This window comes from Poecilia reticulata, linkage group LG22 (assembly GCF_000633615.1).
Source record: "Poecilia reticulata strain Guanapo linkage group LG22, Guppy_female_1.0+MT, whole genome shotgun sequence".
Lineage (NCBI taxonomy): Eukaryota > Metazoa > Chordata > Actinopteri > Cyprinodontiformes > Poeciliidae > Poecilia > Poecilia reticulata.
This window is the reverse complement of record NC_024352.1, coordinates 1,992,637-2,017,098: the sequence shown is the minus strand read 5'-3', so window position 1 is coordinate 2,017,098 and position 24,462 is coordinate 1,992,637. Positions and strand designations below refer to the sequence as shown.

Sequence of the window (24,462 nt, the reverse complement as noted above, 5' to 3'; positions counted from 1 at the left end):
CACACACACACACACGCACACACGCACACACACACACGCACACACACAATTTTAGTCATGTTTCTCTTTGCACCTTTGATAACTGGATAAAACTTATAAAAACTACTGAATGTGTTTTTAAACATAGATACAACAAATTCAGGTTGTAGGAGCTTTTTCATTGAGTAAATACATTCAATTATTCAGTAAATATTTTTAGCTCAAGTTTGTTTTTTTACATCATTTTCCACAAGTACTAACCAAGAACACATATCTATCTTCATGTTTCTCTTCATTTAAAAACCTAAACAAAGAAATAAAATGATGGTTCTTTAAAAATGACAGAAAAAAAACCTACAATAGATAAGTATTAAAAGTAATAAGTGGCTCTTTTTTAAAATGCCATGTAACATTAGCAGCTGTAAATAAGTTTTACTCTGTAGGAGTGAGAGGACAAATTCCTCTTCGGATTGCAAAGATTTCTAACCAAAACACAAAGAATCATTCAAAATCAACATTACACAATAACACTCTATTTATTTGACAACAAGTATTGTGACAACAGTGGCATTTTAATTCTTTGTAGATGTTTTAATTGTGCAATAAATAACAAAACCCGAAGAATATTTTCAAATCTTGTCTGGACGCTACAGCAAAGCGCACAGCTTCTAAAAACACCTTTAAAAAACACTTTATGTTCCTCACACGACCCAACTTCAAAAGACCTGAACTATCCATTGAAGACAAGAAGGAATGCTTTCTCTGTGTCACAATAATCAGATACAGGGGCAAGCATATGAGAGAATCGGACAGCTGCTGTCAACATTTGACTACCATCAGGCCAGTTGTCCTTGCTGTGTGCTTGTTATTATTTGGCCTTCTGCCTAAACACCCTGACTGCATCAGACGAACCGTGAAACGCTGCGCTGCTCTGAATGCCTCCTCAGCTTTTACTGCCACTGTAAAGATCTGACTGCTGCAACAAACACAGTGCTGCAAATCATCCAGACAGACTCTAAAAGGCCCAGCAAAACCACAGCTTGCACATGTGTGTCCGTGGTGCCACTGGGTGCATTGTGCCTACTGACAGCAGTAATAAGATTGTAGAGCTGCAGCGGAGAGAAAACTTAGTAAAGAAACGAGAGAGGAGCACAGTCTGTAAGAGGCCTTAAACTTTCAAAAGCGGAAACACAGCTGCAATAATATTCCTCCACCAGGCAGTACAAAGGATATTTACACTTACTGTGGAGCGAAACATAAAGCTACAGCTGGAGGTTGGAAGCAGAGGTTTATCAGAATGTTCTGTCTGGTAACTTTCAGAGGGAAAGAGCATATTTAAAACACCATAACTGCTATGAGGACAGCGGTGTCCTCATCAACTCTTAGACATGCATCCGAGTGTTTTAAGGGGTTAAAATGGCTGTTAACCATGTAAATGGTAAATGGCCTTGTACATGTATGGAGTTATATCAAGTCCGAGGACATTCATACAGACATTTACACACTGATGGTGGAAAGATACATTCCAGCCCCAGCTGCCACTCAGTTGGTGCCACCAGGCCGTATGATCACCATGGCATGGAATGCAGGTGAAACGTCTTGTCCAGGTACACAGCAGCACAATGACTATGATGGACAGAGCAGGAGTTCAAACTGGCAACCCACCAGTTACAGGAATCTCTCTCAGCCACTGTTACACCATGAGTGCTTGAACTTCTTTTCAGTTGCTTCAAGCAGCCCTTTTACCATCAATGTACATAGGCCTGGAGCTGGGCCTTCTGACCGTAAGATCTAAAATATTTAAGTCATTGTTCTTTAAGCTGACTGCCGTGTATATGAGTTTATTTTTCTGGCTGAGCAGGTGTTCTAAACCAGTGGTCCCGAACCCCCGGTCCATGGACCAATTGGTACTGGGTCGCGCAAGAAATAATTAAATATTTCTGTTTTATGTATTGAGTCTGGAGGATCTTTTATTTTGAAAATCCTTTAACCGGATTCTCTCGGTTACTTGCGTGCCCACATTGAGCCCACAAGCAGCAAAATGAGTAAGAAACAGATCAGATGTCTTTGGAAAGTTTCTTTGCAAAGGGAAAAGGCCCTTTGCAAAGAAGGGCCTTTTCTTTGCAAAGGCCCTTCCAGGATAAAACCTACCGGATTTATCCTGGACTGGTAGGTGAGTCCCACATTACAAGCCCACTCTGCGTAACATGCGGCGACCGGCTGCTAATGAGGCAATGAAGCTTCAAACTGCTTTGCCACGTAGAGACCAAGCAGGCTGTGCTCAAGCAACACGTCGGGTGTTATTGTCTCTCATCACTCCCAGATGGGACCGTCTCCTTGCAGAAAAACAAGCTCAGGGCTCCCGTTAGTCATTATCGTGAGTTAAAATTTTCACGAAGGTAAAATGTTCGTTTTTGTGGCGCATCTGTATCTTATTTTGAAGGGATATGTAAACGTTATCATAGCAACCAGAGTCAGAGAGGGTTTGGGCAGTGGTAGAGAGGAGATGAGTAGAGCTTGTGAGTCTTAAGCCTGGTTTAGACGGCAATATTTAAGAATTGCCTGCCGATTCTCCAAACGTCTGTGACTACAGAGCTGATAAAAGTACAACTGGTTAGATCGGTTCGTGTCTCCACGGCAGGAGCAACACAAACCGATTCCATTCAAGAACAACGCGATTCCAGAAGAAAATCCACAAAACCCCCAACATAGCATACGGGAATTTAGAATAACCAAACACGGATGACTATGTAGAAGCAATATCAAGATGCGGAGTCATTTTAAGAGATAAAAGACGTAACAAAAAGAAAAGGCGGTGGATAAAAGACGACGGGAGCAGCCGCTCTATTTGCTGCACTATGATTTGGAGGTGACTGTGTTTTTTCATAGTTAACATTTTTAACTGAATAAACATATATAATAATGACATTTACATATAATAATAAACATTTCCACATATCATCTCCGATATCACAGTTGCGCGGTATGTCAGCTGTTTGGGATTCCCCTCTGTTCTTACGTCACCGCGCTTTCTGATTGGCTACCTGTCACATTCAACAGGCTGTATTCTCATTCCCAGTCAGTGAAAACCCCACAGGCTGCGATAAACACCAACATGCAGAAGCCTTATCTGACGGTTCACCCCCCTGCCCCCCGGGCCACAGCTGTCTTGACCTGTCCGCGGTAATGAAAAAGTTGGGGACCACTGTTCTAAACAATAAAAAAGCTCTTCTTAAACCTTTCAGTCCAGCCCCTGTACAATTCTTTTTGAGATTTTATATTGCTGTAGTCTAGTGCTAACCCTACCTCTGGTAAAAACCAGCCCCCTTTGTTATACACTTTGCTTCTTTTGGAGGGTCTGGGCCCTCGCCTATCGAGAACAATTGCTTCCTGGAGGCCTGGTAGACTCTTGAAGTTTTAAATCTTACCCAATTGCTAATGTTTTTCTGCAACATATGTCTTGATGAAAATTGCCTGGCTGTAAACAATCATCCTACACTGAGAAGAGCAGTGTTGAGCTAAGCGAGGCAGCTGTTAATTTGATATTTAGAAGTGTGGCCAACACCGACTGAACGGCTCCGTTCAGTTCCTAAACCTTGTTCTGTTACAGAGGTCTTTGGTTCTATGCATGTCTATGCATGATTTCTTGGGATTTGGAAAACCAAATCCCAAGAAAAAAAATAAAAAATTATAGCAAAGTCTACTTATTTCATGTGACTGAGGTCAAACTGTTGTGTTCACAGTCAAACAGACTTTAAAATCATGAGGGTTTATTTGATGTTCAAACAAGTCTATTGCTCAAACTTTACCTTCTTCATTTAAACAGTTGGCTGTCAGGTGGTGTATGGGTCCTGGGCATGCTTTGGACTAGCTAAGGCAGGGGTGGCCAGCTCCAATCTCCAGGACCGGTGTCCTGAAACTTTTAGACGTATCTCGGATTCAAAACACAGGGTCAAATAATGAGGTCATTAGCAGGACTCTGGAGCACTTCACTGCACTGAGGTGGTGATTAAAATGTTTATTTGAAGTGTGTTGAACCAGGGAGGCATCTAAGAATTGCAGGACAGTGACCCGCAAGGACCGAAGTGTACTTTCCCTTTTGACAATGCTGGGGCTCGTTCACTAAATGGAGTGGTACTGTGCTCTTCCTCTCTTTGAACTGAATTCCATAGAGCACCGGCCCATGCAGACCCTGGGCTTGGTCTGCATGGTGGAAGACGGTGTGGCTGGGTGAAAAGGTGCCTCTTTGGCTTGGCAGCTTGTGCTTTTCCTCAGAGGGGGCGTACGGCGTTCGGTTCTCTGGTGGTGCCTTGTGTCTGGGGGTGGCAGGCTAGCTGTTTGTTTTTGGAGATACCTTTTGGCTACAATTCGCTCATTATTTACCATCAGTAAAACAATTAATACTGATTTATAAGCTGATTCAGTTGCCATGGAAATACTCAAACTAGTTTTTTTGAGAAATGTGTGAAAATAAATTACACAAACACAGCTAAAGCCATGATAAAGACAGATGTTTTTATGGTGAAGGTACTCACAGTCCAGGTGACTCTGTCTGATCCCCTCTACGTCTTCTGCATGAATGAACTGGTAGCACCTCTTTCCTACAATGTCCACGGGGGTCAGGTCCATGTAATCACTGATTCTGAAACAAATGAAACATGTAGCAAAATAAAAAGAGGAAGAAGACCTACAGGTCAAACCCTCACAGACACAGAATCATGTATGCAGTTTTTATTTTTGATTTCTAGTTTCACAAAAACACAGAAGCAGACCCCAAGTTAACAAGGACATTTTTTTTCTAATGTGTCCCAAAAGGTTGTTCAGTTTAAAGATCGTCTCCCTAACGATTAGTGAACAGGGCCACATATCAAAAATTTTTGACTATGGGCAAGATAAGTATGTTAAAATTCCAGTTTTTATGTGGATGGTTGAAACATTTATGAAAAATGTTAATGTATTTTTTGTGTTCTTGTTCATTCCCTTTGGTTGAGCATATGCCAAAATATTATGCCAACTTTTGTGTGAACATTAAAGAATAGTGTGACTATAAAAGGACTGATAAAAATCTTTCACATCTCATAATGTCAAAGCGGTTTCCTGCATTTAGTCTGATTTTAATTTAGAGACCCCCCAAAAATAAAAGTCATGCAGTCAAAGATAACACATGTATATAATCCTTCATGCTACTCTCGAAATGAACATTAAGTAGAAAAGGATAGTGCAGCAAGTGACACAAAACTGTATTAAAATGAAAAAATCAGGGACATGCTTTTCACTGGCTGGTTACGCTACGTCATCTTGTAGCATTTCAGCCACACTATATAACTGAGCTGGTTGCCAGAGAATATTTGCTCTACAACAAAAATACCTCAAGATTGAATTTTAATTCAGTGATTGACTTGACTGAACCAAGACTGCAGTCAGAGCAGGCAGGCCACATTGCTGTATTAGTAACTGTATTTGTATGACCTGCATCCATCCATATTTGTGTATTGTCTGTGTAAGTGTGTTTGTGTCGAGGTGTAGAGTTGCAAAAACATAGAAAGCAGCAAAGGGTGGCTGGACTAGTCCAGGGGTGGGCAACTCCAGGCCTGGAGGGCCAGTCTGCTGCAACTTTTAGATGTGTCTCTACTTCAACACACCTGAGTCAAATAATGAGGTCGTTAGCAGGACTCTGGAGAACTTGACTGCACTGAGTAGGCGATTCAGCTGTTGGATTCAAGTGTTGGACCTGGGAGACATCGAAGAGTTGCAGGACACCGGCCCTCCAGGACCAGGATTGCCCACCCCTGGACTAGGCTCTGGAAGGCTGCAGCAGGACAGGCTAGTAACACAGGGCACCAGCCGAGGGTCAATTTATCCCAGACTGAGGTTGGTCATCAGAGCAGCACAGGAGCAGCAGCCCCCAGGCCAAAGAGGCATCGGGTGAAATGTAGGGTGTCACGCCCCCCTGACCCAGTCACACTGCCACACAGGCCACGCCCCGGAGCCGGTCCTCCCGGCGGCCAGGGGCCCCAACCAACCCCTGGCAGGAAGACCGCCCAGCGCCAAGCAGGGAGGAGGGAACAGAACTGGACTGCCCTCGCACTGATAACTAGGATCAATTGGAATGTGTGTGAATAGACTGAAGTGATGTTTTTTTGGAAAGTACCTTGAGGCGGCATGTTATTAACCAGCTGAACTGAAACTGAATCTCTTTGTTATTAACCAGTCGGGACATTTTAGTGTCCTTGTCATTTTATGTGCAACTTGTCTGTAACAATAATACATCTACTTATTAATTCAGCCTGTTGTGAAGCAAAGCAAACGTCAACTGAGCATAAACTGTTTTGTTGTATTTGAAACGTGTTGTAGTGGATCTGGGCAGGAAGGACTGGACTGACCCTGATAACTATGACATATACATAAAAGAGGATCCAATGGATTTGGAGTCAACAAAAACACAGTAATCTCTTAGTGTGACAACTTTCATTGTCTCGTCCAGAACTTGATCATATTCTTTTATCTCACCTTTTAACAGTTTTAAAATAATTATAAAGAATCAACCACCTCAGAAATATATTTATTATAGATAATGTGTCATGTTAATGTTCCTGGCCTGTTTATCTGTATTAAAATAACTGCTCACATGGGATCAGTGATTGGTTCAAATGCTACATTTTTTTTCAACAAAATGTGTCAGGATGACATTATTTGGTCCTTCTGTTTCACATTTACAACTCTTGTAGGTTTCTTGGTTACAAAAACCTAAAAGTTATTTTAGAAATGTTTTAAAACTTAATAGCACCAAGAACGTGATCCAACTAGTCTCACAAGAAACACGTTTCCCATTTAAAACAAATGCTTTATGACTAAGGGACAAGAAACTAGTCAGTCAGGTTCGGGTATGGCTAACACTCATCAGCATTAAAAAGATTAACATGAACAAAAATACCACAGAATGGAGCAGACAATTTCCCGTTTTAGTCAAATCGAAGATGGTTGAGGGCGACTAATGTCTGTACGGCAGATAACAGCCCATTTTGTTCTTTGGAGAAAAAGCATCCTTCCATTTTCTCATTCTCATAGAAACTTATCCTCAAAATTGAGCTGTAATGGAACCGACGCTTGTCTCTTTAACACAGCGGCGATTTCTGTCGCTCCACAGTGAATATCATCATCTGCTGCATTGTATCCACTTTTCCACCCACAAAAAAGCAATCTGTCTACCATCATTTTCCTGCTCTTTTTATTATAAAACATGAAGGAGGTATTTATTTTTTTATTTTTTATTTTGCCTGATATGAATCTTTGCAGTCAAGGCGTTAGCTCCTGCACAAGATCCTGATGGCTATCTACTTTATCTGGACAGAGGGAAGGCGATAGAACCATCAGAGACATATTTCACTGTTAAACCGGGGAGGATTAGGTCATATTCCTCATGAATACGGAGCTCCAACAAGGCTGACAACTTCTTTATCCTTGGAAATAGCCATGAAACATTGATGCAGAAACAGTCAAATCATTTGTAGGATAGTTTAAAAACTGTGACATTGTTACATCTTTAAGTGATCAGGAAGTTTGTCAAAAGACAAAATATGATGTATTTGCATTGTTTGTATTTATTTATTTCAAGCTGGTTTTCAAAACAAACACGAGAAGAAACAACTCAATATTGATCAAAAAATTGTAATTAAAATCATGATATAATATTCATATGCCTGTTCAATAATAAATTATATGACATAGACAAGATGGTGACAAACTAACTAATACGACAAAAAAATAGTAGCATTGATGATTGTAAATAACCTGACATATAGCTAAAGTTCTCTGTACAATGTGAGTATCATAGCTTTGTATTTGTTTTTAAATTGGTTGATGTTTGGACATTTTCTTAGTTCATATTCAGTTTGTTCCATTGTTTGGCTCCAGTTACAGAGATACAAAATCTTCTCATAAATGTTGGGATGGTATGTTTCGAAATTCAAATGCAATTTTAATAAAGTAGACTTAAGAAATAAAGGATTTGTGTGTGTAAGAAAACTAGCAATGTGTTTTACTCTGGCGGCTCTTTTTTGCAATACTGATTGCTAGTAATGTTGATTTATAAGTATTGCCCCAAACTTCTGCACAAAAAATTATTTATGACTCAATCATTGAACAATACAAGATGTGGAGTTATTTACTGTTCAGATAATATGTTGCTTTGGCTATAATTAATGTATAATACGAATAATTTGGGACCCAACTTTAATGAAAAAAACCCTGAAAACCTGACCTGTGCAACAATTATTGATTTTAAAAGTGATTTTAAAATGTGAATGTCGTGTACATTTAAAAACAAAAATGATTCATGTATAACCGATTTGATTCTGATCCAGACAGAGTTCCAGTAGAGTCTGTAGAGGAAGCCAAAAACTCTGGTGATGATAAAGTGACTTAACATCACCAAAGATGTTTTGTCATAATGTCAGTGGAAACATGAATTTAAAGAAGGGATTTGGAGTCTGTATTGCCAACAATGATTTTTCCAGTGATTGTTGTGGAAAGTATAAACATTTTTTATACAACATTTGAAAAAAGTAAATAAAAATTATATTTTCAAACTGATACTGCAATGACATCATTATATTTTCGGGGCAGGGTGCTATTCTCCACTCCTGATCTATCAGCTCACTGTACTATGGGGCTGATCACCATGATGTTCATTTTTTTTTAAGTTCAGTTTTAGGTTCATTTCAGATTTATAGTTTTGCTGACCACATAACCACATGAACCACATTCACTTTAGCTATTCATTAACATATGTAAGATACTTTTAGTGTAACGTCCAGATTGTAAGAACATGTTTACAAAATAAATAACTCCTCACCGCAGCTTTCCCTGGTGTTGGATGTTCTCCATATTGTGTAAACCCAACACCAGGCTTCAGGTTTGGGATGAGAATTTAATCTCAATATCTGTCATTATGTCTGAGAGTTGTCCAACTTTGTTCACTGTTTGAGCTGGCAATAAAGATTTTTAATTTGACAGACTTCAAAAATATTCATTTTGCCTATTTGACTGCATCTCTACATAAGTTATGCAGGTCCATCATTAAGTGTAACCCACTTTGTAAGAAGCATTTGCATTTTCTGTGGTGTAGCAACAATCTCTTATTATACAAGGATTCTAATCATATCAAGTAAAATAACATTTATGTAATGTATTTGATGTTAAGATTTTGGTAATAAGCCTAAAGGCATTAATCTGAACAAAAACAAAGAAAAAATCAAGAAAACAGCAGTTACAGCAGGGTTCCAAGTCCATGGATGAATAGAAGGCAGCTGTGTTCGCTTGCTTCCACCTTCTTGGACCCCTAATTATGCAGCAGATGTTTGCATCAAGCTGCATTATGCAGGGTTTTATGTTTTATGTGGCAGTTTTACTGATGAAAGTGACAGGAAAACTTTAGGTCGAAGCTCTGCTGTAATATGTCATCAACACATTTTCCTTTGTGATTTTTTTTTACTCTTAATCACTAATCTCACTATCTTCAGGTCATTTTGCAAAGCAGCTTCTCTCAAATTCAGATCTTAAGGTCAGTACATGCTTTGCAACAAAGGAGGAATCAGTTCTTTCTCAGAGTTGGAAGAAACAACGACCCCATTCTGTTCATGCACATAAAATCTGGGCAGAACTTCTTTGTTTCATATTTTCCAAGCATAATTGTGTGATTACTTAGAAACAAGGACTTGCATAAGGACTTATCAATGGAGGTGATGGAGGACCAGCTGTTTTTCTGGAAAAAAAAATTGTTTTGAAAAAATTGATATGCAAACGTTGTACATTTTTAAATGTATCCTACTCAGTTGCACATTTCAATTGCCTGTTATTGTTTTTCTCGTGCAGTAAATTAGCCTTTTTTTCTGTACTGAGTCTAATTCTTACAGAATTACATATTCACCTTTGTGTGAATGTGCGAGCTTTCATTTGCCTTTCACTTTGCTCCTTACATGAATTTCCCTACTGAAATTTATGTAGCAATAGGATAGAATATTCCTATTCTATCCTATTGCTTCTTTAAAAAATCCATATCAATCAAGTTTTCTTTATTTGTTTGCATTACAACCCAGCAGTGTGACAGCTGAGTGTCCCACAGTTTTTTACTAGCGGTAGTAAAAATGACTCCATTGGTTCTTGTTGTAACAACCAACAAGAACAACCAATAAGTTACACACATTCCTAAAGAGGAGCTGCTGAAGAGAGACACCTTAGTAAAAACATGAAATATGACATAAAGAATATCCAATTTATTGGAGTTAAAGAGAACTAAAATTCTGCAGGGGTAAAACTGACACCTTCATTGTCCTCTTGTTTCTATAATAAACATAGAAAACACTATAGAAATGGATCTGAAAAGGCTAGATGCATTTGTTCAGATCCATTACATTTTTTTTATATTACCCTCTGACACAAACAAAAGAATCCCTGAAGCCAGTTTTTTTCTCCCCTACCTGTTCTCACAGTAGACGATCTTGAGATCCATGTTGACTCTGGTGACAAACATTTGGCAGTCGATGCGAACCTCATTAATTGTGGGCGGTGGGAGGGCGTGAGCTACCACCACCATTCCCATGATCTGATTAGGCACCGAGCGGCTGTGCGTCAGAGCCATCCTGATCCGCAGACGCCCTGTGATGTGGATCACCTGACAGGGAAAACACAGCAGGTCACAGTCAGAGGGCGTGACAGCTTTGGATGTGGACATGGATGGTTCCAATATTTGTTACTTTAAATGCCGGAGAGGGAGAATCCATGTAAACTTGACAGCGAAACATTGAAAAAACCCACAAAATACAAAAGAACATTTKAAACACTTCTTGTTTTTAAAATGAACTGGAAAACAGTCAACTAGCAAGCACAGCTTTTAAAGAGAAACTCACTTTTTTCTTTAATGTTGGCACAAACATGAACAGGTTTCAGCTTGAATATGTTCTCTGCCTCATACTTTATATAGGAGATGTAATTTCTCCTGCAAAGAGATTCAGTTAAATGCAATAGTGTAGTAGTCTCATCCTGCATGGCTTCAGTCTCCCATGGAAACACTTTACATGTTCCATTCTCAGTACGTGTTTCACACTGGACGACTATAAGTGGCACACCACCTTCTACATCTGTTCTCTGTCTAGTCATTGGCTTCTGTGTAATTAACTGCCTACTGCAAATATGTTGAGTTGGTTTTTACTGCTCACATTAATGCATTTTAAGGTACAGTATACGTTGTGTATGAACTATTAACATAGGCAGTTAGAAGTATTTCCAGAGGGTTTTCTCAATGTGCAGTAATTGCAGATTTTCCTTTTATTCCAATCTCGCTAACAAGATTCACAAACATGTCTAAAAATTGTAATGTTCACCTTAAGAAAGAAATCATGCTACTTTCAATGATTGTAAGCATAGTTTGGGTTGATTGTCTTACTTTATATCCTGAGGACTTGATGTGCACACCTCTCTTCGTTAGAGTGGACTTCATCCGGATGAAGAAGGATCGTTCCAGAGAGTTATCAGGAGACAGGAGGCTGGGACTGCTGGACTCCACTGCACAACGAACACAAAGACAAGCAAAAAGAAATGAGCTAACCAACAGCTGTTAACAGCTCTGGTGGGTTTAAGTTTAATGTTCCTCACAGCCTGACCAACATGGTTCCTGTCCTGAAGTCAGTGGTAGTTTTAATGTGGGCAAACATAACATTAACATGCCTCTCTCACTTTGCGGGATCCTACAGACCGGTCCATAAAGTTAAATGACTCCTGACAGAATTAGTTTGCTTGTGTAGTTAGTAATATTTTGAATTTAAAAGTTAAGTTTGACAATGTTTAGGTGTTTTTATGGAACAGAGGCAAGTGTCTGCAAGTTTTATTACAAACAATTTTGATTTGGTTCAAGACTTTGTCATCCAAAAAGGTGAAGGTTTTGTTGCATTCTATTCACTGCCCTCTGATTGGTTTTGGTTTCCATTAACTTGTTTTGTGGTCTAATATTTGTTTGGGCCTTAGTTCCAGAAAAAAAACAAAACAAAAAAAAACACCTCAAGTAAAACAAACAGGTCCAATTCATTCAATTCAATCTAACTGCAGTTTAAATTATCGACACATATTTCAACTTATTTCATTAAAGTAGAAACCTTACTATCTGTTTCTATTTCCACTATTGACAAGGATGTTGTACACTTTTTCACTTTTCAAAAATGCAGAATGCAGTTATCTTCTAAAAGTAGCAGTACATACTTGAGAGAAGGAATAATAAAACCCAGAAAAAACGAAAAGAAAACCACTAACAACGACAAAAAACAATTGTTATGTTTGTTTCCTTTCTGCCAGCTGGTGGATGGATGGCATTTCTGATAGGCTGAATTATCTACCTTGACCAGTAGATGTCAGTGATTGTTGCAGTTCTTCAGGTTTTAGTCTAAGTGCATTTGAWGAGAAAACTAAATGTTATCATGGTTCTTGAAGTCTTCTGAACCATTATTTCAATTTCACTTCGAGTTTATTCCACTTTATTTGATCAACATGCAAAAGAGAAAACAGGATGGACAGTGCATCCAGGAAAAGTTACTTTTAGGTTTATTCATTCTCCCAAAAACAAAGTTATGATAAATTTTTCAGTGGTCATAATACAGAGAAATATATTTTACAGTGGTTTATTACTTCACTGTGTAACTGACAAGTAGTGATTTGATTGTAATAAACTACATTAATGTTTTACGTGGTTTAAAAAATAAATAAGTTACATCAGCATGTTTGTGAAATAAACAAATATAACATTTCTGTCAGGCAGATTTATTGGATAACTACAACTTCTATTAAACCATATAAGCTTGAAGCCTTTTATTACATTCAAGCTGAAAAAAAATGTCACAACTCAGAAATAAGTTCTACGTGTTGTTAGACCACAGCCTGAACTCTGCAGACGTTACGCCTTCATCTGCAGATAACAATGGTGCCGAAATCTCTGCAGGTAGAAATACAAGATCAGATCACCAAGATCAGAGTCATGCAGGATCTGTGAGTCTGCTGCTTGTCCTCAACAGCCAGCATGGACCCACTGAATAAATAGATGAAGAACATTTTACACATGCAAGCAAGCACACAGACACGCAGCCAGGTCTCTGGTGGATGCACTGGTTGATCACTGCTGATACATGTTGACAACGTCTAATCTGAAAAATTGAAAGAAATGAATTAATATGCAAATTCATCCTTTATAATATAAATGTCCTTGAAACAGAGAGGGGGTGGTGATAGAGAGAGAAAGGCAGTGAGGAAGGGAAGAGGTGGAGGGAAGGGGCAGCGACAGCAGAGGAAGGGAAGGAAGAAAAGATGGCAAAATCTGACATGTACAGAAAATACATGAAAAATAAACTGAATAAATAACAAAGTAGATGGACTGGCATACGGAGACATGAAGAAAGGCGAACAAAAGCAGTACTATTATATACTGCTCAAAAAAATAAAGGGAACACTTAAATGTTAAACTGTTCCCTTTATTTTTTTGAGCAGTGTATACTGCAGGATCTAAAAGATTGAGAGTAAGAAAAAAGTAAAGCATCATGAGAGATATTTGTAATGAGGAAGAAAAATAAAGATTATGAGATTTATCAGAAGAGGAAACAACTCTTTCTCTGCACCATTGTTTCCTCTGCTGCTTCTCTTCTAAACAGCATCAGCCAGTTAGCTGTCAGTGCTTCAGGACAGTAAGGGACCATCAGATGGAGGGACAATGTCCCCATCAAACTATGGTGTATTTAACGTCACTCTCTATGGTGTAAAACTTTAGGTACATATTATATGTATATACATATATCAATGTAACATCCTTAATGTGACATCCAGCTATCCCAAACAGCAACAGCTGGTTAACATTTTTTATGCATATTGACAAAAGCATAAGCAACTCAGCCTAGAGACTTCATATGTATTACACCACCACTAATAAATGTATGTAAATATCAGGAAAATATCACAGCAGTGGGCTAATGGTACCTTGTCTTAAAAGGGCCGTATTATGTGTATTCCAGGCACATAGAGACATTTTTTTAACACAATCCAGTAACTATGTTATAGAAATGCTTTATATATCAAAATAACTTAAAATAAATTTGCCTTTGCAGACATTGAAATGGGGTTGTTGTCTCTTTAAGAAGCTCCTGCTCTTTTCAACAGAGCCTTCAGCTCATCATTGCACCAAAGACTGTCCATTATGCCATTTACAGCTGTCCTTTTTGTTAAAGTTTTTTCTGGCCTTTATTTGACAGTGATGTGACAGGACAGTGGGTTGTGAGTGAGGAGCAACACATGCTGCAATGGTCATCAGGTGGGACTCAAACCTGCAGCGGCCTGGTAGAGGACTGAGGCCAACGGATGTGGATTTGGTGTTTTACTCATGACCCATCACCGCGACCCTACAACTGTTCTTATGTAGGTTACCCACGATGCCTCAGCATACCAGATGACTGAAGTGGCTGATACGGCCCTGTCTTCTGAGTAATTCACCTAATAATGATTTGACCACTAGGGTGCGCTCACAGGCTTTGCATATCGCATTTCTGCCTGCATTTTCTGGCTACTATTAAGAATGAGAGAACTTGATGGTTCACAAAATGTAATTTCTCCACATTTATATGCATTGAAAAGACAAGGAATAACATGACAGCAAATTAAATAAAAATATCAAATGATAAACGGAGCACTCACTGTTCTCCTTTTTCAGTCTTTTTGTCAATAACTGTGTGTTTTCTCATGAAAATTCAATTAGCGTTCATGTTTAATCATTTGCACACTTACATGAGAGTTTGCTTGTCTGCAACTGAACCACTTTTACATGTAGGTAAAGAAAGAAGTCTGACATAAAAAAACGAGGCGTGTATAAAACGACAGAGGAYGAGGAGAATTAGAGGAAAACAAGAGGAATTAAAAAAACAAGACAACAGAGGTGGAAGAGGGAAGATGAAGATCAGGTGGGGATTCAGAGGTGCTTTCTCATTCTGCTTGCCTGGCTTGCGTTACCGTGGGGACAACGCTCCTACAAGACAAAGATTAGTGCTACAAAGGCAGCAGGTGGCTGCCGGCTCCACCACTGCCCGACTCTGGGACTTAATTATCTGTGGCACTGAAACTTTCCCTCGTTTGAAGGACAAATGATTAATTAAAAAGAACAACTCACCTACGCCTCTCATCTGTGGACAATACCCAGTGCAGAGGGTTTCTTTGCATATGTGAATGCGATTTGCAGGGACGTCTCAGTGGGACTGCGTATCATTGTCAGACAGTCTAATAATGCTGCTTGGTTCAGGGAGCCCATTGAGTCAGACTGATAACTAGCTAACGAGCTAACGTGATGGAGGAGCAGCAGTGCGATACAAAAGCCACCAATAGCAAGGTCACCACAACCTCCTCCACCGGCTGCCATCACCACTGCAGTGCAACGCGGCTCCTACACACTAAGGCAGAGTGGGGAAAACACAAATATAATTGGCTTGACAAGAGGACTATAATACAGCAGATAAGGCAGACACATGTAGCACATTAATGAGTCATTTAGTAAATTTCAGTGGCCCAAAGCAAATGGAAGAAGAGAGAACAAACACTGAGAATCCTGAAGGGCACAAACAAAACCGTTACATACCTTCATCCTTTCATCCTCACACTTTCCCATTGTTATGTCTCCATTTTCTTTAGAGATCACTTCTGGGCCTTAATGGTGCCAATACTATGTATACAACATATTGTAAATGTGGAAGGTAACAGAACATGTTTAATTTTCATAAGCATTCAATGATAATCAGTGTAAAGAACCAGCCAGCAAAAGCAAAATCGGTAATGACAGTTTTAAAAGCAGTTATGTTTGGCAGCAAGGTTTAATCTAGACTACTGATGTGTCAAAGGTAAACAGTAAGATATGGGGTAATTTCCACAACTGCTTTGTTGGCACACACACTCATGTCCAGGTTCAGAAACTGTTATTTACTAATATCCTTTGTTTTCCTCATCTCCACTCTTGGAGGTATAGTCAATCAGTGCCAAGAAAATTCAGCCTCTTTAGATGGCTGCTTTGTAAACACCAGTCCATAACATGTCACAATGCTTTGCGTCTAGGTATTTCAGCCACCCAAGCTGGTTTCCCCCGAAAATATTTCAGATGTGGTCTAAGAAAAACTCTGTGAATAGGTAACACTGTGAGAACTGAGAACAGTTAGGGGATCCCCGAGTGTCTCTCACTGCGTATTAAAAGAAAAATACAGTTTCCTTTTATTACACTCAGTATTGCAGTGGACCATCAATGAGCATTTCTATCAGTGTTATTTGTTAAAATCCTTCTCCTTTCTTCTGTTGTCCTTTTCTTAGTCATAATTCAAAGGTTTTAGTGAGTGGAAAGAGAGAGGTGTTTGACCACTGCAGCTCCCCTATTTTCAAATTTACCGGGAGTCCAGTAAAAATAATCTGATCAAAAATAACCAAAATATGAAGCACACACACACACACACACACACCCCGCCACCCACACACACACACACACACACACCCACACACACACACACACACACACACAACTACACACACACCCCCCCCCACACACACACACAAATCCCCCAGCTCGCATATAAAGCCATGCTCAAGTCATTCTTGTCCCACAAAGCTTGGATTGTGAGTGAAAGTTTGTTTATGTAAACACTCTGTAACTGTGACATTGAGCCTCTCTCTCCCTATCGCCTCTACGGCTGTAATTGAATTGCTACTGTCAGGGGAGGAGGGGGCTGCTGGGTGAGACCTGCCTTATGAATAGAATGTGTTTTCTATCAGGAGGAATTTGACAAATTGAGTCAGGGAGGGAGACGAAAGAGGAGAAGGCAGAGGAAGAGTTAGCAAACGTAAGAGAACTTTAAAACATCAGAGACGAAAACAACAGAAACTCAGAGAGAAAGACAACGAGAGCAGTGAGGTGCGGTCAGGGGAGGCATGTGAGGCAGAGCCTCACCTGTCATCATGAAAAAATAATATATAATAATAAAATAATTTATAACGATATTTTCACTCTGTGGTTTGTACTATAAAGCACCTATTTTTCATTTAATTTAACCAAATCTGATGGTTTTTTTCTTCAAAATCGCTGAATTTTCGCATTTTCTCATTCAAATGGTTAGAAGCGAAGCCGGTGAGGCAGCAGCGAGCTGAGCCTCACCTGGGATTGCGCAACCTGTCTCTAACTGCGCTGGCTGCTATTCTATGAGAGCATGCTCCTCCTGTCTGTACGTCACTAATGAAATGGCTAAAAAAACATTTAATGTATGAACTTATTTTCCATAATTTAGCTTATGTATTTAATGTACTGTGTTTTTATCGTCACCAACTGTGTGTGTAACGTGTTTCATGTGCTGAGGAGCGATCAGAAACGGCAGAGAGCAGATTCGAGGTGAGGCAGGCAGTTCTCTTGCCTCATCACTGGGGGCGCTCATGAACCCAGATATTGTGACTCCACAACTGCAGAGTAAGAGACAGTAACAGTGAGCTAGCCAAGCAGTAGCTGCGCTGATACAGAGAGCGAGAAAGACGTGGTTTTGAGTTGTACTTTAATGGTCTAGATTTGTAAATCCGATTATAATTAAGTCGGTGCCTCACCAGCTATGAACTTCACCGCACGTCACTGAACGGGAGAGACTTTAGGAATAAAAATGAAAACAATTTGAGGTCTTATCTTAAAACCAGGACAAAGGTCGGATAAACATTCATAAATGGTATGGAGTCAGACATGTTCTGGAATATGAAGTCATTCCATACTCCTTTTTCACAGGAAACTGGTGCATATGTATATATGTGTGTGTGTGTGCGTGTGCGTGTGTGTGTGTGTGTGTGTGTGTGTGTGTGTGTGTGTGTGTGTGTGTGTGTGTGTGTGTGTGTGTGTGGCCTTACATCTGATTCAGTGTAAAGACCATTTTCCTAACACATACTAAGTTGTGGGGACAGACTGCTGGCCAAAAGCCCAGGCTCTGTGAAACAAGGTGCTGTTTTTGGGTCAGGGGTTAGGTTTGGACTAAGTAGTGAAATGAGGTTAGGTCAGGTTTAGGTTAGGTATGTACTGGTAATGGTTAGGTTTACGGAAGGGCCAGGGGTAGGCTATAGAAATCAATGAAAAATGAATGGAAGTCAATGCAAAGTCCTTGTGAAGATAGAAAGACCTACTAAGTGTGTGTCTCTGTGTGTGTGTGTGTGTGTGTGTGTGTGTGTGAGTGTGTGTGTCTCTGTGTGTGTGTGTGTGTGTATGTGTGTGTGTGTTTTAAGGTAGATNGTGTGTGTGTGTGTGTGTGTGTGTGTGTGTGTGTGTGTGTGTGCGTGTGTGTGTATGTGTGTGTGTGTTTTAAGGTAGATTTCTTCAAAGCCTTTTCCCACATTGCAAAAGCATGGGAACTAAATGTAAAGAAGCTAAAATCCCTTGTCTTCCCCAACCCACTTCCTCTTCACCTTTGTCTTTCTTCCTGTATTTTCGCTCCATTAATCTCTGGATGCTCCTCTATCCTCATTCTTGCCCCTGCTTTGCTGCACTGATGAAAAAAAGAGACTTACATTGACAGTCTTATCAAGACAATGAGCTCAAATCAAACAGAGCTCTAATAGTCTGGAGACATCGTGATCCTGCCTCTGTCTAACTTTTCTTTCTTTTCATCCAACATCTTCCTGCGGCTGAACTGCCTCCCCCTTCCTAGACTCGGTGTAATGGGACTCCAGGACTTTTCTCAAGTTATTGAACAGCAGGGACAATGGGGGCCCTACTCTGTGATGGGGCAGCTTGCACACACACATTTCATTTCAGATTTGGTCCCTATTTCCTTTATTTAATGCAGTTCTGAGACAACTGCACTTGCTGTCTTCCACTAATCCAAGATCACATCATGGGAGTGGCCATGAGGAGGAGCCAAGGCCATTGGCCACCTCTACAGCTTCACTACAAAACAGTTGACAACACAAATGTAACAATATAGCTTATTCACTTCAGGAAAATATTTTTTGTCTTTAGTGAATTATTTGTAAAATTTGGATGTTGTGCTCTGAACTGGTGCAGATCAGTTGCTGGCCACACCTGAGTGAGCCATACTCCCATCATGGCCACCCTATGAAAATCTTCTAGCTCCCACTATATGGGATCAAGGAGGGAACCCCATGCATTCATCTGCCCAGCAACAACCCCTAACTCTAAGCCAGAGTCCAGTTCTCCTCTAGAGGAAGCTCCTCTTGGCCACTTTTAACCAGAAACTCATTCTTTCAGTCCTGATCCATGTCTCATGACTGTGGGTGAGTCTCAGAACGTAGATGGACTGGTAATTCCTGAGCTTTGTGGCTCGGCTCTTTCTGTATCACAAAAGATGGGTGTAGTGCCCGCGTTACTGCAGATGAAGTCCTAATCTGTCTGTCCATCTTCTGTTCCTTCCTGTCATCACATGTAAATAAGACATCAAGATACTTCAGTTTATCCACTTGAGAATGATACTGACTCTCAACCCCTACAACTTCACCCACTGACATAAAATATCATAATAATATTAAAATAAGTAGATAAGAGTACAAAGAATGAAACAAGTGGACTGTTAAAGTACTCAGTAAACCAGAAAGAGATGATAGAAAGAGAGTGAAGGGAAAAAGACAAGAGGGAAGTAGAGGGTGTTAAAGATTGCTTGTTTCCTATGAGTTGGATAATTAAATTGGCAACCCATGTTTGTTTTCAGAAAGGTTAAATGTTAAAATGACACAAATGTCTAGCGGAAAAATGATAAGCAACTGTTTTTATAGGCACCCTGCATAAATACTGGCCGAGACAGAGACGTGACTAAGGCAAAGTTCCAGTAAGACTGAAAACAGAGGGCGAAGAGTGCAAACAATTATTTTAATTGAAAAACCAACTAAAACCTGAGGAAAATGCAATCTTGATTTTAGCAATTTTGCTGATACGAATCAAACTGAATCGTGAATTTAATTGAATTGGGTTTCTGTGATTCGAATTGATTTGGAAATCCGAATCGATACCCAGCACTAATTGGGAGTTTGAATCAAAGAGGATTGACAGTTTCTAGAAACACTCAGGGTCTGAATGTCTGGCACTACCAACCATGACATGCTAAAAGTCACTTCTGCCCCTTTCTTGACCACTCTGATATTTAATTTGAACTACGTGAATGAAGTTATTGTTAAATAATTTGCTGGACTGATATTTATGTCAGCATGAAACTTAACAGGAATATTTAATAAAGTGGTTGACAAAATGGAAGTGATGAAATGGGTCTTTACAGGCATAATTTCACATATACACCATGTGAGAACTTTATGAAAGTTACCTGCTTTGTGATGATGGCCAGCTAATGATTTTCATTGTATTACACAGCATTACAGCTATGAAAATACTTAGGATAGTATCAAATATTAGCTATAAGAAAAGTCAACCATAGTAGTTTATAAAAATGTAATCATGGTTAAATTCTACTTTTAGCTATATCTAGATGATTATCCATCTAAACTAATCAGAATCTAATGACTTTTGCTATCTGATTTAATAAACGTTACTGAATCAGAATGTTCTGATTTGATTGTAGCTGAAGTTCATACTTGATTTTTCTTTTTAATGTGGAAGGTTGAACGAGATTAGTAAGAAGGACAAAATAATTAATTTCAATTATTTTAGCCATAAAATGACAGAATTTCTACTTAGTCATTGATTAAAATACAACACATCCATGAATACATTTAATTTTAGCAAATTGTATTCATTATTTTGGTGGTTTTTGACTCTCTTGACATCACTGTTTTTATGTCACTTTCTGGAATAATTTTATTTTTCATCTCCACTGCTTTTGTTCTGCTCTCCTTTGTTTCTGAGACCTTTTGTCAGCATTTCATCTCTTTCATTCTTTTTCATCTAATTCCTCTGTTCCTGTTAGCTGTACCTTGATAAATCCAACAGAACATGTGAAGAAGGCAGAAGAAGCACGAGGAGGGAAACAGCATGTGGAGAAAGAAAAACAGCAGAGAAGTTGAGGATCACAGAGTGGGGAGTGCACTTGGCTGCAGAATATAGAAAGACAGATGGATGAACTGAACAGCTTAGCATCCATAATCAGAGTAAGGCGTGAGCAGGAATAGAGGCGGCAGCCGTGTTCATTGAGCTGCTAACTGGTTTTACAAACACGTCTGTGAGGTGCTGCAGTAGCTTCTGATGAGCACCAAATATGACTTATTGTTGATCAGATGGAACAGATGCACACWTATTGTGTAACATGATAACTAGACCTACAGGTTTAATGGAGGTCAGATTCCAGTGGTTAAGGGAATATCAGCAGGACATGAAGCTTTTTTCAGGAACTGGTGACCTTGACTGGTGACTGGTTTGCTGAAATATTGTGTGAAAAACCAGTTGTTCTCTAATTGTTTACTGACAAAGATTACAATATTAGATTTTTGGCTAAGAGCTATGGAAATATCTAGCTGGTCTGAAAGCATATTTATGTAGTCTTAGTCTCAGTTAAAAAATTTGAATCAAGTTAACTGCAGGATCTGTAAATGATTAACGGTAATTCATGGCATTTTAACAGAAATCTATATATCCACAAAATAAATATTTTCAATTCATTCCTTTTGCTGCTAAATTATTGAGCAAGTAGATATAATCAGGTTATTCAGGTTTTTCGACCTTCAGASTGGTGCACAGTGTTATTCTGTCCTTTAATCTTTCCAGAGTTTCATGAAGCTCTGATCATTCTTTGAACTTCTTCAGAAATGTGGACTATGGACACTGACATTAGTGTGGAGGACGTCTGTGCTGCTGCTACATGTTTAGCATTGAGATGCTATTTCAGGCTCGAATAGCTTCACTGATAGGCTAACACCTTCAACACAACTTGAACACAACAATAGTTTTTTCCAGCGTTGCATCAGATCGGTTTTTGAAACAGAAATGAAACCCCATTGGGCCGAGAGAAGCTGGATGGAGTTTGCAATGAAAGACGCTAGAGCATCATATTTACGGGTAGACCAGAAACACAATACAAAAGTTCCACTTAGAGCTTTTGTATGTAAAAAAGAAAATGTGATTAGTATTAAAATCCTTAAAGTGAAAATCGATGTAACTAATTAACGAAAATTAATGCTTTAAAGTCCCAGCCATAAGTCTTGTTTAAAATTATGTTTTTCATTTATGTTTTATAACTTCCCCCACTCTCAGAAAGCCCAAAAGTTTTTAAATTTTTTTTACAAAGAATTCTAAAAAAAATAAATAAATCAGACTAATATAAAATAATAGTAAATAAATAAACTAGTATAAAGTTCTGCAATTACAGAAAAAAAAATATTTCCATTAGCTTGGCTTAAGATGTAAAATTTTTAGTTTAAGTTGATAAAATATCAAAAACAATTTTAAATTGCCGTTTCACATGTAGTTTTTCTCTGTGGAGGTTTGCATAATGATGTTGAGGCCTGCAGGCGTTGCAGGTCATGTACCAATACTGTGAACAGAAGGTGCTGCTCCAGCAAGCAGATAAAATCATCTGTAAATGTTTACATGATAACTAGTAAGATCTATTCTTCCCAGTTGCAGTTTTTCCATGTTTGCCTTCTGTATTATTTTTAAGTCCTTAACATTTACTGCTCACTTTACATGCAACACACTGTCAACACTGAGGTCTGAGACTGATCTGGAAATGAGAAGACACACATGAACACGCTTCAAACTTCTGTTCAAATTAAAAATTTCCGTCTTGGACCTTGAAGAGTTCCTGTGTTATCGCTGCGGTGACAGACAGATAGCAGTGAGCCGAGCTTTATTTGCCATGTGTGCTGTCCTGTCCTCTGCTGTCGTTATCTGAACAGCTCCGGCTTCCATTGTAAACAGCCCCGTCCTCGTTAAGAAGCCTAATTAGAAAACCCTAATAATAATGGCTTTTGATTGGCCATTGTGTACTCCAGATTGCAGTTAGAGTGGTGGACGGTTTAATAGAACTTAACCAAACGGATAATTTTGTTTTAGCATTAATCCTCTACTTCTGAGAAGTTCTTTGTTTGGCTCGAGTGGTTTCATTGTTTTTCTGAAAAAACATTCATGATACAAATTTAATTACTTCCAGCACTTTCAGAATTATGACTAATTCTCTCAGTATGTGTGTAGTTGAGAAGATTTGGTGTAGATAAATTATTTAACAAGTCAAAAACAAAAGTTGAATCTTTTGAATTTAATCTTTAAGAAAAATGTATATCAAAGCTGGAAACACATCAAACCCTCCATGTCTACAAAGTGATTTTCAGATTTTTTACCGTCACAGAAGCACATAGTTTCACTGTGTACATGGTAATGGTTATTATTTAGTGGTGTGACTGAAATGAGTGAGGATTAATAAAAACTACAACCTCTGTAATTTAAACATGAGAAATAAAATGAGGACTGATAAATAACAGTGAGTCATCAGGTGATGCACAACAATGGTGGAGAAAGTACGCAAAAAATGTACTTAAGTAAAAGTACAAATACACAGACAAAAATGTACTCAAGTAAAAGTAAAAGTACCACATTAACATTTTACTCAAGTAAAAGTAAAAAAGTACTGGCTTTTAAAGTACTTGCTGATTAATACCTAATTGCTAATATCATTAAGTGAACCGATCATATTTAATTTTAATACATCAGTAATGTGCCATTTTAATGAACAATGCCACAGATAAAGCATGTTTTTATTGTGTTTACTCTGTAACATAGTTTAGACTTAGATATTTGATTCTATGCATCATAATTTCAGGGATGGAAACATCGTGTAACAGATCTAGCTATGCGGCTTACAAAAGGAACCACACCAAACCTGTCCAGAGAAAGCTTGCTCCAAAAATCTGGAAAGAAGTCAAAGACATAGATTTGGTCTTTTTTGATAAAATGGAAACAAAACATTGCAGAGACATCTTGCAACTTCTCTGTGGTAACGAAGATGCAGTTAGAGAACTGCTATTCAAGATGATAAAAAGCAACAACCCAATCGTTATTTACAAGGTTGTGCAGTGCTTTAGAAGAACCCTGGCACGACAGCGGAAAATCATTCTCCGAGAAAGCTTTCTTCAAAAGGCATGGGGGCTCATCAAACAGGCTACATGTTGTGGAGACGCTTCAGATGAAGAAGAGAGGCAAGAACCCACCAAGAGTGGACCAAACGTTGTGTTTAGTCCACGCTTAGCTGGGCCTCTAGAGGTCGGTACTGACTTGGAGGAGTCAGGGCCGGTCTCCGAGTCAGGGCCGGTCTCCGTGAAAGAACCCGCCTCGGAGACAGAACCCGCCTCTGAGACAGGACCCGCCTCCGAGTCAGATCCCGCCTCCGAGACAGAACCCACCTCCGAGACAGGACCCACCTCCGAGTCTGGACCCGCCTCCGAGTTTGAACCCGCCTCCGAGTCAGGATCTGCCTCTGAGACAGGACCAGCCTCCGAGATAGGAACCGCCTC

At 39.2% G+C, this 24,462-nt stretch overlaps 1 protein-coding gene across 3 annotated transcripts in view; it reads right to left on the bottom strand.

Annotated features, from left to right (window-relative positions):
* npas3 (neuronal PAS domain protein 3) overlaps positions 1-24,462 on the bottom strand; it is a 301,093-nt gene that overhangs the window by 19,275 nt on the left and 257,356 nt on the right. For all 3 annotated transcript variants that reach the window (XM_008398666.2, XM_008398667.2, XM_008398668.2), the window contains 3 exons: positions 11,423-11,541; positions 10,458-10,651; positions 4,515-4,621 (listed from right to left, as the gene is read on the bottom strand). In XM_008398666.2, the coding sequence (XP_008396888.1) occupies positions 4,515-4,621; positions 10,458-10,651; positions 11,423-11,541 (420 nt within the window). The remainder of the gene's footprint in view (positions 1-4,514; positions 4,622-10,457; positions 10,652-11,422; positions 11,542-24,462) is intronic.